The sequence below is a fragment of the Vicia villosa genome, linkage group LG1 (genome assembly GCF_029867415.1).
Source record: "Vicia villosa cultivar HV-30 ecotype Madison, WI linkage group LG1, Vvil1.0, whole genome shotgun sequence".
In the NCBI taxonomy this organism is placed as follows: Eukaryota; Viridiplantae; Streptophyta; class Magnoliopsida; order Fabales; family Fabaceae; genus Vicia; species Vicia villosa.
In genome coordinates this window covers 201,818,343-201,835,978 of record NC_081180.1, presented here as the reverse complement: position 1 = coordinate 201,835,978, position 17,636 = coordinate 201,818,343, and the positions used below count along the sequence as shown (strand labels likewise).

General features: G+C 38.6%; 2 protein-coding genes across 2 annotated transcripts; one reads left to right on the top strand and one right to left on the bottom strand.

Annotated features, from left to right (window-relative positions):
* The first annotated feature begins 2,317 nt into the window (after positions 1–2,317).
* On the top strand, positions 2,318–4,294 carry LOC131644794 (pentatricopeptide repeat-containing protein At3g25210, mitochondrial-like). The gene has a single exon (XM_058915387.1). The coding sequence runs from the start codon at positions 2,454–2,456 to the stop codon at positions 3,555–3,557; it is 1,104 nt and encodes a 367-aa protein (XP_058771370.1). The 5' UTR covers positions 2,318–2,453; the 3' UTR covers positions 3,558–4,294.
* Positions 4,295–5,140: 846 nt separating this feature from the next.
* On the bottom strand, positions 5,141–8,683 carry LOC131644793 (pentatricopeptide repeat-containing protein At1g03100, mitochondrial-like). Its single transcript, XM_058915386.1, has 2 exons — positions 8,443–8,683; positions 5,141–7,982 (listed from the first exon to the last, which is right to left on the bottom strand). Exon 2 carries the CDS (start codon positions 7,964–7,966, stop codon positions 5,642–5,644), a length of 2,325 nt encoding a protein of 774 aa, XP_058771369.1. The 5' UTR covers positions 7,967–7,982; positions 8,443–8,683; the 3' UTR covers positions 5,141–5,641.
* Positions 8,684–17,636: the final 8,953 nt, after the last annotated feature.

Sequence of the window (17,636 nt, the reverse complement as noted above, 5' to 3'; positions counted from 1 at the left end):
GGAGTTAAAAGAGGGTGACACGTTTCGTTCGAAGGATGATTGTATGTTGGCTATAAAAAATTGGCACTTAGCAAATTGTGTTGATTTTAAAGCTGATCGCTCAAATCCAGAGAGAGTGACTATTGTGTGCAAAAACCCGGAGTGTGGATACATGCTGAAGGCATCATTCAGAAAGAAATTTAATGCCTGGGTGATACGTTCGATATCTCAAGGCCACACCTGTGTCACCACTAATATGGCGCAAGATCATCGAAAAATCAGTCATGACATGATATGTCATACCATCATTCCTCTTGTCGAAACTGACCCATCACTGAAGGTGAAGACAATAATTTCTCATTGCGTTTCTGTGTTCAAATACAGACCTTCGTACAGAAAGGCTTGGTTAGCTAAGTAGAAAGCAATTGAAAAAGTCTACGACAACTGGGAGGAATCATACCAACAACTTCCTCGCTACCTGGCTGCACTGCAATTGTATTCACCTGGGACTGTTACTATATTGGAGACACTGCCGGCACAGTCCCAAGACGGAACCCCTCTCGAAGGTAATGGAATCTTCCATAGACTGTCCTGGGCGTTTCGACCATGCATCATCGGTTTTGGTTTTTGCAAGCCGATTATTCAAATTGATGGAACATGGCTGTATGGGAAATACAAGGGAACTTTGCTGATGGCGGTCGCGCAGGATGGAAACAACAACATTTTTCCAATAGCCTTTGCTCTGGTAGAAGGAGAAACAGCTGCTGCTTGGATTTTCTTTCTGAAGAATCTCCGAGCTAGAGTTGCTCCACAACCTAATCTTTGTTTGATTTCAGACAGGCACGCTTCTATTGACAGCGCATACAACAATCCGGCAAATGGTTGGCACAACCCCCCTCTAAGCATGTCTACTGTATTAGGCATATAGCACAAAATTTTATGAGAGAGATCAAAGATAAATTTTTGAAGAACCACTTGGTGAACGCGGGGTATGCCTTAAACCAACCTGGATTTCAATACTACCGCCGAGAAATAGCGTTGACAAATCCAGATGCAGGGAGGTGGATTGACAGCAATGACAGAGCGAGATGGACTAGGTCATACGACGATGGGGCTAGGTGGGGTCACATGACTACAAATCTTGTGGAATCAATGAACGGGGTTTTCAAAGGCATTCGAAACCTACCTGTAACTGCCTTGGTTAGTGCTACGTATTTTTGGATGGTAACTCTGTTCGCCACAAGAGGTAAGCGGTGGAATTCAGTGTTACAAACACAACAGGTCTACAACGATGTGTGCATGAAATATATACAACAAGAATCTGCCAAGGGTAACACTCACCGAGTGTCCGAGTTCGACCGTCATGGCCACACCTTCAGTGTAAAGGAAACAATTGACCACAACCAGGGACTTCCACGACAACAGTATCGCGTCAATATCCCAGATTGTTGGTGCGACTGTGGCCAATTTCAAGCATATCGCATGCCTTGCTCCCATGTCCTTGCAGCATGTTCACATACTCACTTTGATGCATTATCTTTGGTATCCGACATTTACAAGGTATCAACGTTGCTCAACGTATACGACAATTACTTTCCGGTGGTAGCAATGGAAGCATATTGGCCTGTGTACGAGGGGGAAACAGTTTGGCATAACGATTTAATGCGTCGGAATAAAAGCGGTCGACCAAACAGCAGGCGTATTAGAACCGAGATGGATGCCACTGAAAAAATGCAGAGGAAGTGTAGTATATGTCGTGAGGTAGGACATAATATGAACAAATGTCCCAATCGTGGTGCTAGCTCCACAACATAGTATTTAGGTGTTATGTGTCTTTGCAATTTATTTTTTCAATGAAATGGAATCAAATTATTAGTTAAAAAAATACGGATGGAAAATAAGTTAACAAAAAAATTATAGAAACAAATAATGTTGAAAAAAGAGTTGGAAAAATAATATAAAAAAAATTGGAAAAATAAAATAGACTAGAAAAAAAATAACAAAAAAAAAAGAAAAAAAAAATAAGGGGGGGTGTTGTCGCCAGGGGGTGGCGACAACACCTAAAGAATGAGAGTAGGCGCCACTGGGCCTGGCGACACCACTTAAGCCCAGAACGTTGTCGCCACCCCCCCTGGCGACAACGTGTTAATTTTAAAAAAAAAAACATTTTTGTAATTTTTTTGAAAACTTTGTTATTTTTGAAATTTTTTTTAAAAAATTGAATATTGAAAAAAAAAATTCCTACTTTGTTGTTATTGTCTCAAGTTTTAAAAGCTAATATATACTAGTATTAGGCTAGTATTAATTAACATGTAGTTAAATATTTGGGGCCTCTATTATATGAGGCCTTGTCCTGCATTTTGCCCCCACCTAATCGAACGGACTGCGATGTGCTAGACCGCCTATTTGACAGCTCTCTGTTAGCCGAGTAAGGGTTCCAGGACTCTGCTCCGAGCCTTTCATTCATATCAAACATGGCCATGGCCGTCATCAACATCATCACCAAAAAACACTTCTTCAAGTCACCTCTTCTGCATTCCACTTCTCTCTTCTCCTCCTCCTCCACCACAACCACCATCCCAACATCCCAATCCCCCTCCAAAACCCCACTCGAAAAACAATTCGAAACATGGGTCAGCCATCTCAAACCCGGTTTCACCCCTTCCGACGTCAACCACGCCTTAACCTCCCAATCCGACCCCGACCTCGCCCTCGACATTTTCCGTTGGACCTCCCAACAACGTTCCTACAAACACAACCACCTCACCTACCTCACCATCATCAAACACCTCATCAATTCTCGCCGCTACCAACAAGCCGAAACCCTAGTCGAAGAAGTCATCGCCGGCGCGTGCGATCCCACTCTCCCTCTCTACAATTCCATCATCCGTTTCTGCTGTGGTCGTAAGTTCCTCTTCAACCGCGCATTCGACGTCTACAACAAAATGTTAAACTCACAAGACTGTAAACCTAATCTCGAAACCTATACTTTACTTTTCAATTCGCTTCTTCGAAGATTCAATAAATTAAACGTTTGTTATGTTTATTTACACTCTGTTCGATCTTTAACTAAGCAGATGAAGACTTCTGGTGTTATACCTGATACTTTTGTTTTGAATATGATTATTAAAGCTTATTCTAAGTGTTTGGAACTCGATGAAGCTATTAGGGTTTTTCGCGAAATGGGGTTGTATGCTTGTGAGCCGAATGGTTATAGTTATAGTTATATTGCTAAGGGTTTGTGTGAGAAAGGGAGGGTGGAACAGGGGTTTGAATTTTATAAGGAAATGAGAGTCAAGTGTTTGGTTCCTAGTACTAGTACTTATGTGATTATTGTTTGTAGTCTTGCTTTGGAAAGGAGATTTGAGGATGCTGTTGAGGTTATGTTTGATATGTTGAGTAATTCTAGGTCACCGGATCATCTTACTTATAAGACTGTTTTGGAAGGATTGTGTCGGGAAGGGAGGGTCGATGATGCCTTTGAGTTGCTTGATGAATGTAAGAAGAGGGATGTTTATATGAATGAGAAGATGTACAAGATTTTGTTCAATGATCTGCGGTTTGTGTGTAGGGATTAGAAAATTTTGTACTAATCGTCATGCCCTTGTTCCGACGATGTCTTTACAATGTTCTTTTTTCTCTGAGTTGAACTTCAACTAGAACCATCTATTGCTTGGTAGTGGTAGAGCCTGATTCAGAGACTTCTGATGAATCCTGTTAAACGAATGATCAGACAGGTCTTTTTACTTGGAGATTGTTCTCAACTTTTGAAGTTATTTTCATTGCTCCACACAGGTTAGTGTGCGAGAAGAGGGTAGTAGCAATTGGGCACCTGAATATATGTTGACGCAAATGCAGATGATATGAAGCTCCTTTTTTGGTTGAAAGGGGTTACTTACAACAGCATGTTATATAACCTCAGCTCTGTGAACCACATGATTCCTCAATTGGAGCAAAAACAGGCTTGTAATTTACACTTACTGAAATTGCTTGTGGATAGTTTGCTAGATGAGCATCTTATGATATCAAATAACAAGCTAAAGCAACACCATAGTCATCCGATTTTTATTTTTCAATGCCTTTAGTCCATTTATGTCAGCTGAATTCAACTGAAATAAAGCTTAGTGGAAAATTTTGTAGTCAGTAGCGTTTGACTATCTATGTCTCTTAAAATTCTGCATTATGTTTAAGCTTACACTTCATGGAATATGGGAGAAATTTCATTGTGTAATAAGCCACTTGGCAGGATCTTGTGTATTTTGAATAAATAAATATTTACCAAAATGTAGGGATCATATTTATTTACTATTGGAATTTTGTTTCTCTTTACAATGTTTATTTGTTGCTGTCAAGTTATATGTTGTGCTGTTCCAATGGTTTATTTGTTGCTGTCAAGTTATATGTTGTGTTGTTCCAATGGTTTATCGGTTATATCGCGTTTAAGAAGAAATTCCATTTGTTGAAGTTGAAATATTTATATAGATAGCAGTTTCCACATGATGATGGTGATATCAGAGCTCCTAAAGCTATAATTAAAGTCCCTTGTTTTTAAAGCTTATATCATGGTCAGATGGTCTTCAAAAACCCTGTTCCAATCTCAACGCCATTTTCTCAAGCTAGAATGTTTTTTTCGACATAACTCAATTTTCAGACAACTCAATAGTCTAATTTAGTAGTGTTATTACCACAGAGTTACTTGATGATTAATTTTTTTTTATGTTCTTATCTTTGTATCATCCTGTCCTTGTTGAATTTGAATCTCATCGATTTTATTAGGTTAAAAGGTTGGCTTTAGGTTTAGACACACAATCACTTGCACACCTATAGAGGCTAATTATTTGAAATATCTGAGATCTATTTAACCAAGGATCAAAACCTAAACTGAATAGTTAAGGGACTCAAACATATGAAATTTGATATCATAAAACATTTACACTAATCTTAAATGACTTTTGCAAAAATTTGAAAATTTTGTTGTCATTTCAATTTCAGCACATCTTTTATAGGACATCTTTTATAGGAATTTACCTACTTTTATAGAACACCGGCGTAGATTAGTTTCAGTTCTATTCACCGCTAACGCATACTATCAGTTTTAGGAATTTCTCACAGTTCGGTTTCAGTTTCAGTTCGGTTTATTTGCAATTTGGTTCGGTTCGAGAACCGCTTGTGCAACACAGGTTCGGTTTATTAACCAAACATAATGGTTCGGTTATTATAACTTCAGTTCGGTTCGCAGTTTTTTTAACACCCCGAGTAAGGTGAGGGTGCAGGGGGGTGGGGGATGATGAAGGGTATATTGGCAATACTCAGCTAATGTACCACCACTATTTCAGTTGTGCATGCTATCCACTGTGTTATTGGTATAGATTGCTTCTAGTGGATCAACAGTCATGGATGGATGTGTTTCCACAACAACAACCTCCACCACTTATGTTATGTGGTGGTATAGGTCGCAGACTCTTCTATTTGTTACCTAAAAATAATAGTAATGAAGTTTGAATATTTTACATAAAATAGTGTGTTGTTTTGTTCACACAGGTAGTACATTAGTGTTTCTCCAACAAATCTAAATCTAAAGGAGAAAAAGAAATTTAACTTCATATAGTCAAGAAGATGGTGCCTTGAAACCTAAAAGAGCTAATCTTTGATGGACACTTTCTCAAATCATACCTATCCACCTTTTAAAAATCAGGGCTGCTTCCCTTTTGTTTAGTTGTGATTCTGTCTGAAATTTCGGAGCCTTGCCTTTATAAAGTGTTCTGTGATATTTCAAGAATAGCATTCTGTATTTGTATTTGTCAATAAACATTTTTCCTTTTTCCATCATTGCCACAACTTCATTGGCACGAATGAAAAATCCACCCCTCACAAATGTATACAACACAGCATCCAGAAGTTCCTGATCAAACTTAATGGAGGATGAAGAAGCAAGCCCTTTCATCTCACCCCATAGCTCTGTTACCTCCAGATATTTCCCCCCAACAGCAGCATACCCAGTAACCATAGAATGGAAAGTTTGTGCATTAGGTGAATGACCTAAGCTTCTCATCTTCTTTAGAGCCTTTTCTGCATCTTGCATTAATCTCTTCTTACAAAAGAAGTGGATTACATTATTCCAGTCATGAACTCCACAATCCACTTTCTGTCCGTCTTTGATTTCCTGCACCAGCTTTGTCATCAGTGCAGCTTCGTCTTTCTCTGTAACACTTTTAGCCAGCATACCTGAGCATTGTAGACTAACTTTTGGGATCCTAGCTTCTTTCATTTCTTTAAAAAGTTGGAGTGCTCCCTGTGTGTCTTCCTCGAGCACCCTGGATTGGATCATTGCCTCATAAGAGCTCGAGTCAAGCTGTATACCAGCCTTCCTAGCATCTCTCAGAAGTGACGTGATATCTGCTGTCCTATTTGCTACACAATATGCTTTCAAAAGAGAAGCATATACAGATGAACCGGTTCTAACTCCAGCTAGACGCATCTCATCAAGGAGATCATGAGCTTGGTCCAACCATCCAAGTGATATGCACGAATTAATAACATGAACCAAGGCTGAATTGTCATTGGAAAATGGGGAGTCTTCTCTTTCTGCCTTGAGAAGAAACACTGCCAAGTCCTTAGTCTTACCAGATTCTAAAAAAGCTTTAACTAATTTCACATAAATTGTTTCAGTTGGTTGCAGTATACCATGTACGGTTGTAATCAAATCGACCTGCATCTGCAATTTAGCAGATAAAGAGCCAAGAACAGCTTTGGACTCCGCTTCAAGTTTTAAGAAGTTTCGATCTTTGGAGAACTCCTCATAAGATACGATAACATTTCTTATCAGCTGGTCATCTTTGACAATCTCCAAATCTTTACTGTTGCTCAAACTATGTACAGAAGCTGGTCTAGGAGAATAGTTGTGATCAATTTTAGCTGCATCAACCAAGAATTTGGCAGATGCAAGAGAATTTCTTGCTTCCTTTGCTTTTCTAAGCATTTCCAAAACCATGCTGGATGCGGAATCAAGATCCCCAAATTTCAAATGGCATGTAAGCAAACAATTATAGAACTGTCGGAACTGTATATCAGTTAAGTTGGAAGCTTCCTCTATGTGCCTCTGCAGCTTCATAAGCTCTTCTCTCCGCCCATTTCTCTCATATACACGAGCCATTGTTATCAGTAAGTTTGCGTCAGCTTTGACACCAATTCGAGGCATCATATCAAGAAGCTGCTCTGCCTTCCTAGATTTCTCAAATACAAGACACCCTGCCAACGCAATATTAAATGCATTGGTGTTTGGTTTCATGGCAATCAAAGGTGCATTATTCTTTTTACGAGGATCCACTCTGTTATTTTGGAATAAATAACCTATTTCAAGAATTAGCTCAGCAGCAAGGAAACTTCCCTCTGCTGTTTGTGACATGTGAGCCAAAACTGCAGACCAAGCAGTAACAGGAGGAAAATGCTCCATATCAATCATCTTTCTTAAAATGGTCGACGCCATAACTGGTAGTCTGACTTTCGCGAGGCCAAAGCTAAGGTAGATAAGCACCTCCTTCTCTAACAAGTCTTGTTTACCATCTTCACCGGCACGATGTACCAATTCATAAGCTTTTTCTAGCCATTCAATATCAAGGGTTTCCACATAACTAGTTATAACCAAGTTGAAGAGAGATTTTCTAGGAAATCCCTCCATGTGCTTATGCTGCTCAAGTAATTTCCAAGAATAATCTAATTGGTTGCAATTGATGGCATTTTGTATATCTATAGTAACTTTGGCAGGGTCTTGAGCCTGCACCAGGAATCGTTCAGCCATACTTGAGATATATAATCTTTGAAGGAAGAATTTATTCTCAAATCCAAGTAGAAGTGCCTTTGAACTTGAGTTGGCTAAACAAGGGCCAACAGACTTCACAATAGACTGCATACTTGTGCAATTAGCGATCATAAAACATAAAACAGAGGGGAGATTTGGTCCTGCTTTCAGCTTTCGTATCACAAGCATCTTGAATTATGAGCAACTAGCAAAGTAAACATTAGAAGTAAGTCAAGCAATTTGCAAAAATATAATTTTGTATAAAAGCAAGTCACAGTGTATATTTTAAATTTCATCTCCAAAACCATAAACCCAAATTCAAGTTTCATCACCAAGGCCACAAACCCAAATTCAAGTTTAAAGCTTGACATACTATATAAGAAGTTGAGCTTAGTTTCAGAAACAAAAGTTTCAGCATTAGTAATAACTGTTGGTTAAAATGAAAATCCCATAAACCAATTTGTATGTACCGCGGGCTCACTAATAATTGGGCAAAATCAAAACCAGTATATAAAAACTATTTTTTTGTCTTTCTTTCATGTGTTTTTAACTTTTTATTTAGGCATTATATCAAGCAGTTTGCGGTCAATAAGTGTGAGGCTAAAATATGAAGACTTGTACCCATTATGCATACAAAAGCATTGTAAAAATTGAAGTTGAGCTACCTTGATATCGAGAATAAGGTCAGTAACAGGTAAGGATGGGTGTCGCGGGTGGGTGAAGAGCAACGTTGCAAAGATGTTTGAGTTTCATTTTCAAAAGAGATTCCACTTGAAGCAGCAATTTCTAGCTTCTGCGTCTGACATCAATAATTGATTCATCAGCTTTGCCCCTTACAACAACATGGATGTTTGCAGTTTTGTATATTTTGTTTGCTGCCGCCTAAGTTTCAGGTTACAATAGTATGTATCTCGAGGATTCATTTATTTTGATTTTTTTATTTTTAATTCCCTATTTTAAAAGAAATTTTTTATTTCATCTAGAAAAGAACCCAATGAAAATTAAAAAATGTCCCTCAGTTTTGAAAATCTATTTTCAAATGTACCATTTATATAGTTCAATAACACACAAAAGTAATGTTACTTTATTGTCAAACAAAATTTAGTTTCAAAGATACACAGTTGGACTAAATAATTCAATATATTATTGGTTGCGTATTCTACTAAGGTTTTCAGAAAATTATTTTCAAAAACTTAAAGCGGAAATTTGAAAATTTGTCACATTTACATGTTAAATGTTTTCGGAGATGTATGTTTAGAAAAATCCAATGCAAAATTGCTAGAAACAGCAACATGCATGATCAGACCACATATCCATTTTTTCCATAAACTCTTTTGATCGTACCTGATCAGACTGGATCGTCAATGATCTTCAACTGCTGGACTTTGAGTGAATGAGGGGGTGTACCTGCAAGTAGGGGTGGCAAACGGGCATGCCCACAGGCATATTTGAGAGTGCAGGTCTAAAACCTTGCCCCGCCCCGCAAAAAAGTGAGGGCGGGGCTGGAATAGTCCGCGGACATTGAACCTTTTAGGCCTAAAAATAGTAAAACTGTATGAAAAAGCTCATGCCCGCAAAAGCCCGCAAAAAAACGGGGCGGGGCGGGGCGGACACATTAAAGGGAGCGGGCATAAAACCTTGCCCCGCCCCGCGAAAAAGTGCGGGCTAAACGGGTTTTTCCCACGGGCCGGGCCCGTTTTGCCACCCCTGCCTACAAGGTACTCCGATGCCAAAGTGAAAATATGAACAAGGGAGAGCAAGCATAGAGATTAGATGAGAATGAATAAGTTACATAACCCTCTAGTGACAGAGGGTATTTATAGCCCCAGCGTTGGGCCAAGATCCACATATTGAACTGGATCCCCAGGCTCAAAATGGAGACTGCCATGATATACGTGTGTAGTGGGGACCTGCACGTGGTCTTCATCCTGGGTCAACCGCTCCGGAGTTTCAGGGGAGACGCGTCTTCTCGGGAGCGCGTAGACTCTGCCCTATTCAGAGGATTGAAGGTGAAGGAACCCTACGAGGAGGAGGGTCCCCGAGGGGATGGTCGGCGGAGGTGCTTGTATGAAGTGTAACACCCCGAATTTAATTAATTATTTAATTAAATTGATCAAGGATTTATTCGTTGGAATTAGTTGAAGTCGGAACTTATCGTTATTATTCTAAAGGCGTAAATGGATTAATATATCGATTGGAACAGTTAAGTTATGGTCGGATTAGTCGGAGAAATACAATTGCGAGTTGGTATTATTTGCGTTATGGATCGATTATAGTTGTTGAATAATATTCGTTTATGTTGTGTGGCTATTTAATTATGTATAGTGTGTTTTGTGATTTATGGGATATACTCCCTCCGGCCTTATTTATAAGCAAATATTCTCTTTTTAGATTCATTAAATAATGAATGTATTTTGTTTTTTATGTATACTAGATACATTCATTATTCAATGAACCTAAAAAGAGCATTTTTGCTTATAAATCAGGCCGGAGTAGTATAATATAATGGAGTTAGTAGTATTGGGCCTAAGTGGTAGAGTTATGGGTTAAGCCCATTAGTGAGATAGTAAAGGTTAGGGTTTTAGAGATTTAGTCTCATAACTCATTTTGGAGAAAGAAGAGAGGAAAGCTATGACATAAAGGGGGAGAACTCCATTGGAGAAGATGAAGTTTTTGCTAAGGTAATGGTGGGGTTCTTACTCTCTAAGGGTTGGCATGATGATGGGTATGGTAGAGATTAGGCCTCATAATTGAAATTCATGAATGTGTGAAGAATTAGACGTGGCAAAACAGGCCGCCCGCCCCGCCCCGCCGCCCGCCCCGCCTTAAGCCCGACAAGTGAAATGGGCATAAAAATCATGTCCATCCCGCCAAGATGGCGGGTTGGCGGGCGGCGGGCTTACCCGCCTATTTTTTTTATTTTTTTTAATAGATTAATAGGTTTTTTTACCTTTTAATTAAATTTTTCACTTAATTTTTAAAACAATTTTTTTATAAAACCAACTTTTTAACAAATTTTACTTAAAATAAATATATAAAATAAACCGTCAAGAATTAGAATTACTGGAATTAACTAAAAAAGAGGGAATTTTTTAGGAGAGGCGGGCTTTGGCGAGCGGCGGGCCAAAAATTCCAATCCAACCCGCCATTTTTTGGCGGGTGCGTGGGCCGGTCCGCCGGGCCAGGGCCCGTTTTACCACCCCTATGAAGAATTACCCTATTGGTGGTGTTGATGAATGTTGAAGTTGATAAATGGTTTACTGCGAATTTGTTGTATTATTAGAGGTTTAGATGAGTGGATGATGTTGTGATTTGTGTTCAACCTTTAATCTTTCAATTTCGTAGTTTTGGTATTGTTAGGGTTGTGATAGATTTCCATGAAATTATGGTTGAAAACATGTTTTGAATGATGATTGTTGATGAATGATGTTAGCTGATGTTGTTATGTGTCTTTAATTGCTGTTTGAGAATGGTTTTGGGTGATGGGAGTGTGGTTACACAGGTATATCATCTTTGTTATTTTTCTGCTTAATCGCACGTCCGCTAAGCGGCCCCTGGCTCGCTAAGCGGATGCTGGGAACTTTTGAAAAATTCACGAGCTCGCTAAGCGGAGATGGTCCGCTAAGCGGAGCTTCAAAAACTGAAAGTTTCTGGATTTAGTTGAGAGAAGCGCGCTTGAGTCCGCTAAGCGGACAGTGCTGTGTGAAACTTTTCGTAACTTTGAAATGATGTATCTTTTGATCCATAACTCCTTTTTAAGTGCCGTTTGAACCTATGACAAGTTAAAATAGATTCCTATCTCATAAGAATGGGTTGAGAGATATTAGAAGAATTATTTAATAGGACTTATACTTTTGTAAGTGTTTGATATGTGTAAGTTGATAATGATGTTGTATGCTATATGCAATTATTCGTACGTTTTTGATATGTGTGATCCGATAATGATGTCTTGTGATAAGTTAACAATAAATATGATTTCATTAGGAAGTTGAATATACCGTGCTATGATGTTACTTGATTCGTGTAATGTGATTTTATTGTTAATATGATGAATTTGTTGTTATTGCGGAATATGATGAATGTGTTGATGTTGTTGTTAATAAGATGAACTATTGATGTTTGTTGTTAATGTTATGAATGTGTTGATGTTGTTGTTAATAAGATGAATTATTGATGTTTGTTGTTAATATGATGAACTTGTTGATGTTGTTGTTGTTAATAAGACAAATTGTTGATGTTTGTCGTTAACATGATCAATTAGTTGATGTTGTTATTAATATGACAAAATTGTTGTCTTTGTTGCTAGTATGGGGAATTTGTTGTTGTTATTGTAGACCCTATGGTCAATGTTTATAAGTTTTATTGTGATGTATTGTGAAGTGAATTAATGTTGTATGATGATACGATATATTTACGTGATTGAGGCGTGATGAATTACTATGATATTAATGATATGGTTATTGCCATAGAACCTTGGCATTGAAATGAATTATTATGATTGTGACGTGTTGTTTATGTTGTAAATGTGTGTTTTGCGGATGTGCATTATTGTGTCGCATCCATTGCATAAGTGTCTTTTAGCCTGAAAATGGCAACGAATATTAGCCTGAAAATGGCAACGACGATGGCCCAAGTGGCAATGTTTGAGACGGGAGTTTTACTCCAAATGGTACCACATGCATTTGCATAAGTTAAGTCACATTTGAATTGCATTTGAATTGTGTTTGGATTGTTGAGATGATGAGATGTTGTTGTGACGTAATGATATTATAATTGTGAATTTGAATATATTTTCCTAATTGATCAATGACATAGTTGCCGTTTTGAAATTTGTATTATATTGATAAGTTGTTTGTGATGGAAATTGTTATAAGATGATATGTGACGAGAAGTGGTGAAATTATGTATGATCTATATATCTCCTATATTATTTACCATGCATTCCTTTATAATTATAAGATATCTCACCCCTTCTGCTGATATTTCCCCTACCATGGGAAATGGGCAGGTACTCAATATTAGTTGTGGATGTTCGAGGTTATCTTTATGAAGTCTTTATGTTGCTCTTTGATAAGTCAAGAGGGTCTGAATCTGATACGTAGCACTCGGGGGATAGTCGTTATTATTTAAGTTGTTGTATTCCAAGTTGACATTTATTTTTAAGTTGAATAAAAGATGTTTCTAAGCTGATTCTAAAAGCTAAGTCGAAGTTTGATTCATTTGAATAAAGTTGTGTTTCTGAATGCTATGTATCTATGTTAAATGAAATACAAGTTGTTTATTTTTTGGGTTAAGTTGAAATGTGACATCCCATTGTTTGATGAAGATTTTTAAATGCACTCTGATTTTTGCTTATAATTACATGGTAGAATTGGGGTGTTACATGAAGTGCCTGCTCGAGACCCTGCAAGTGGCCTTGCTCGATCCACAGTCTTGCCCGAGAAGTCTGCGAACTTACCAGGTTTAGCCAAGAGTGATCCTTTCCCAGTGTACTGGCAGATGTAGACCCAAGTGACGAGGAGCTCGAGCGGGCCTTTTCCTTGGTTAGGATGGATTTGGGCCTTGTGCTATGTTTGGGCCAAGCGTCGGCCCAGTCCAGAACAGGAACCCCTCAAGTTGCAGCTCATGGGCAAGGAGATATGATTTTACACTCAGTTTGTGTCCTCAACCAGTCTGCGTCGGGTGAGATCTCCTCGTATAATGTTATGGTCGGGCGAGGTGCGCGCTGACGGCGGGAAGTTCTCGCGGGGAGGACAGGATGCTCGTCGATGATCAGGAAGGTGGAGTGGTATTGTGTGTGATCGGCCACCAATTTCACCTTGTTCCTGTGTTTGAATCAATGGAAAAGCACTTCATTCGGTGGTACTTTAATATGTTTCAGTCTAGTTCTTGTTAGTTTTGTTTATTTTCGTATTTGAATTTTGTGTGTTATCTTTTCTAGTTTTTGTTGTTTTTCCATTGCTTTTGATCTTGTGTTGGTAGTGTTTTAAGTTATGCAGATACAGGGCACGATTCTAGACAAGAAGAAGTGAGTTTTGGTGAGACAGAGCTGTGACACGGTCACCCGTGTCATGTGACACGGCCGTGTCACATTTGCTGAAGAGAAATGCTTAAAATTGTGAAAGCCAAGAAGTCAGAGATCTGACACGGCCACCCGTGTCCTGTGACACGGCCGTGTCAGACTTGCGTGCAGAAAAAGATTCGTTTTCAAATCTTTGAATCAGTCGCTTAAGGAAGGGCATTGTGGACTTTTCGGAGAAAAATAATTGCTGAGAGATATTTAGTCACTGTTTGGAGAGGAGAAAATCACTTTTTGATTACCGAAGAACGATAGAACAAGGATGGGAAGCGATAGGGTTTGAGGCGAAGAAATCTTCAAGAGCATCCGCAATTGAAGATCCATTCACACTTCTCTTATTGTAATGTCTTCATCCTTAATTTTTGTTATCTTGACATTTGCCATGAGTAGCTAAACTATTACTTGTTAGGGTGATGTCCCTAGATCATGTGATGTAACGAATTACCTTTACCGTTTGTTTTCATATTATCTTTATGATATTCAGTTTATGATTAAAAGTTCTTATTGCTTCATTATATTGGAAAGTATTTTGTTGATTCACGATTGGGATTTGGTCTGACAAACCGACTCAATGCTTTTTAATTATAACGTTATCACTGATAATCACTTAGGAATAAGGGTTTGATGAATAGCGATCATATTATCCGAGCTATGTCTTATAGAATCTTGGTATAAAATTATCGTGATCAGGAATGAAAAGATGGTTTTAATCTCAAGAAGTTTTTCACTAAGGAATTAGGAAAAATCAATGTTCGGTATTGGTAGTTGAGAATTTCTTAAGTTAATCTGTTAATTGGTAATTATTTCGTTACAAAGCGATTCACACATCTATCCTAACTGGTCTTCGCATATTTTCATTAGTCAAACTATTTCATCCTTTCGTTTTACATAAGCTGTTATTTAAATTAAAAATCAAATTCAAACACCCCAATGACTTTTTATTCAATTGCACTGTTGTGAAACATATAATTCCTACGCAGTCCGCGAGTTTGATACTTGGGAAATTAACTCCCTTATTACTACATCGGTAAAAATAGTACACTTGCTATTTTACCGATCAAGTTTTTGGCGCCGTTGCCGGGGACTTCCAAATTATAAGTTGAAAAATAGTTCAATTGAATTTTTGTTGCTTTGCAACTAAAATTTTTATTTTTATTTGTCTGATATTTCATTTGCTTATTACTAATAATTGTCTAATCTTTGTATGCGAGGTAAGGCCTCAGCAGAATTTCTTTTTGACGCAGAGCCAGAACGATCACTACGAGCTAGACTTAGAAAAGCAAATCAAGAACGACTGGAAGCATTAGAAAACATTCTGAGAGCTTCGGAATCTAATAATGAGGAAATTCTCTCTATTCATTCTGAGCATTCAGATTCGGAGGCTGAAACGATGGCAGCTCCCGTAGAAAGGCTGTTATGCGATTATGGTGGAGCAAATGCACCAGCTGGCCGGATGACAATTGTAAATCAACCGGTCAATGTTGCTCACTTTCAGCTACACCCAGCAACAATTCGACAGCTGGAGAAGAAACCATTTTCAGGAAGAATAAATGAAGATGCTAATAAGCATTTACAAAGGTTTCTTACTATGACAACATCTCTGAAGATAGAAGGACACTCTGAAGAAGCCAAGAAGTTGGTTATGTTTCCATTCACGTTAGCGGATGACGCTGAAGACTGGTTCTACTCATTACCTGCTAGGAGTATTACCACATGGCAACAAATGGAGTCAACCTTTCTGAATGAGTATTTCCCCGCTGCTGTTTATATCCGTAAGAGGTGTGATATTTTTAATTTTAAACAAAAGGAAGGAGAATCACTTGGAGATGCTTATAAGAGATTCAAGAGGTTGTTGGTGGCATGCCTAACTCACAACATGGATGTCATCGAACAAATGCAGAATTTTCTGAATGGTCTTAAAATGAAGACTAAGCAATTGATTGACACAGCAGCTGGTGGCTCATCCAACTTTTCAACAGCCACTGGTGTTAAAAAAATCATAGAAGCTATTGCGGCCAATGAACACTTTGAGTTATATGACCGTAGTGTTAGCCAACCTGAAGGATTAGTGGATATGAAATTGTCAACGCAAGTTGTGAAAATAGAAGATCAGGTAGTTGCGGAAGTTGAGCGGAGATTGAAACAGATGGGTCTTGAAAAACAGACAGTAGCACAAGTTCAACCGGCTCAAGCAAGTCCCATATTCAAAAGTTCTAGACAAAACCGGTGGGAGGATCTTAGACAACCTATGGTTGAAGAAAAAAAGGAGGAACCTAAGAAGGGTGCTGAATTTAGACAACTCCCGGAGAACTTAAAATATGTTTTCCTTGATGCTGAAAGTAGGTGTCCGACTATCATAAATTCTCACCTTGAACGGTTGCAAGAAGTTAAGTTGGTCGAAGTGTTAAAGAAGCATAAAAGTGCCATGGGGTGGTCTATTGAAGATTTAAAAGGGATCAGTCCTACAATGTGCACGCACAAAATCCTCATGGAAGATGATCACAAGCCAGTGGTCCAACCTCAGAGGCGTCTGAACCCAGCAATGAAAGAGGTGGTGAGAAAAGAAGTTGTGAAACTTTTGGATGCTAGGATGATTTACCCGATATCTGATAGTGCTTGGGTAAGCCCAGTTCATGTTGTACCCAAAAAGGGAGGAACAACCGTAATAAAAAATGAGAAGAGTGAGTTGATTCCTACAAGGACTGTCACAGGGTGGAGAGTATGCATTGACTACAGGAGACTGAACCTAGCAACCAGAAAAGATCACTTCCCGCTACCTTTTATTGATCAGATGTTGAAAAGGTTAGTGAGACATGATTACTACTGCTTCCTCGACAGGTACTCTGGATATAATCAGATTGCGGTTGCACCAGAAGACCAAGAGAAGGCCGCGTTTACATGTCCGTTTGGTGTTTTTGCCTACAGAAGAATGCCATTCGGGTTATGTAATGCTCCGACCACTTTTCAAAGATGCATGCAAGCGATTTTTGACGATATGCTTGAAAAATACATGGAGGTCTTCATGGATGATTTTTCAGTCTTTGGTAAGTCATTTGACAATTGCTTAACTAACCTTGCTCTTGTTTTAAAAAGATGTCAACAGACCAATTTGATCTTGAATTGGGAAAAATGTCATTTTATGGTTCGGGAAGGAATAGTTCTAGGAAACAAGATTTCCTACAAAGGAATTGAAGTGGACCAAGCAAAGGTTGAAGTCATTTCAAAGTTGCCACCACCGATGAACGAAAAAGGTATCAGAAGTTTCTTGGGACATGCGGGGTTTTACCGTAGGTTCATAAGAGACTTTTCAAAAATTGCAAAACCCTTAACTACACTATTGGTTAAGGATATTACCTTTGATGATGAATGTGTTGTTGCTTTTGAGACAATTAAGAGGAAATTAGTCTCGGCACCCATTGTTGTAGCCCCTGATTGGTCTCTACCTTTTGAGATCATGTGCGATGCAAGTGATATTGCTGTAGGGGCAGTTTTAGGACAGTGGAGAGAGAAATTGCTTCATGTTATATATTATGTTAGTCATGTTTTGAGCCCTGCACAGATAAATTATGCAACTACCGAGAAGGAGTTGCTAGCTGTTGTTTATGCCTTCGATAAATTCAGGCAATATCTGTTGGGGTCTAGAGTCATTGTTTATACTGACCACTCTGCTTTGAAGTATCTTTTTGCTAAACAGGACTCTAAGCCAAGACTTTTGAGGTGGATCTTACTCCTTCAGGAGTTTGATGTAGAAATTCGAGATAAGAAGGGGTGTGAAAACAC

Excerpts from the sequence above, each read along its gene's own strand:
- LOC131644794 (XM_058915387.1), top strand. The coding sequence starts at position 2,454 with ATGGCCATGGCCGTCATCAACATCATCACCAAAAAACACTTCTTCAAG.
- LOC131644793 (XM_058915386.1), bottom strand. The coding sequence starts at position 7,966 with ATGCTTGTGATACGAAAGCTGAAAGCAGGACCAAATCTCCCCTCTGTT.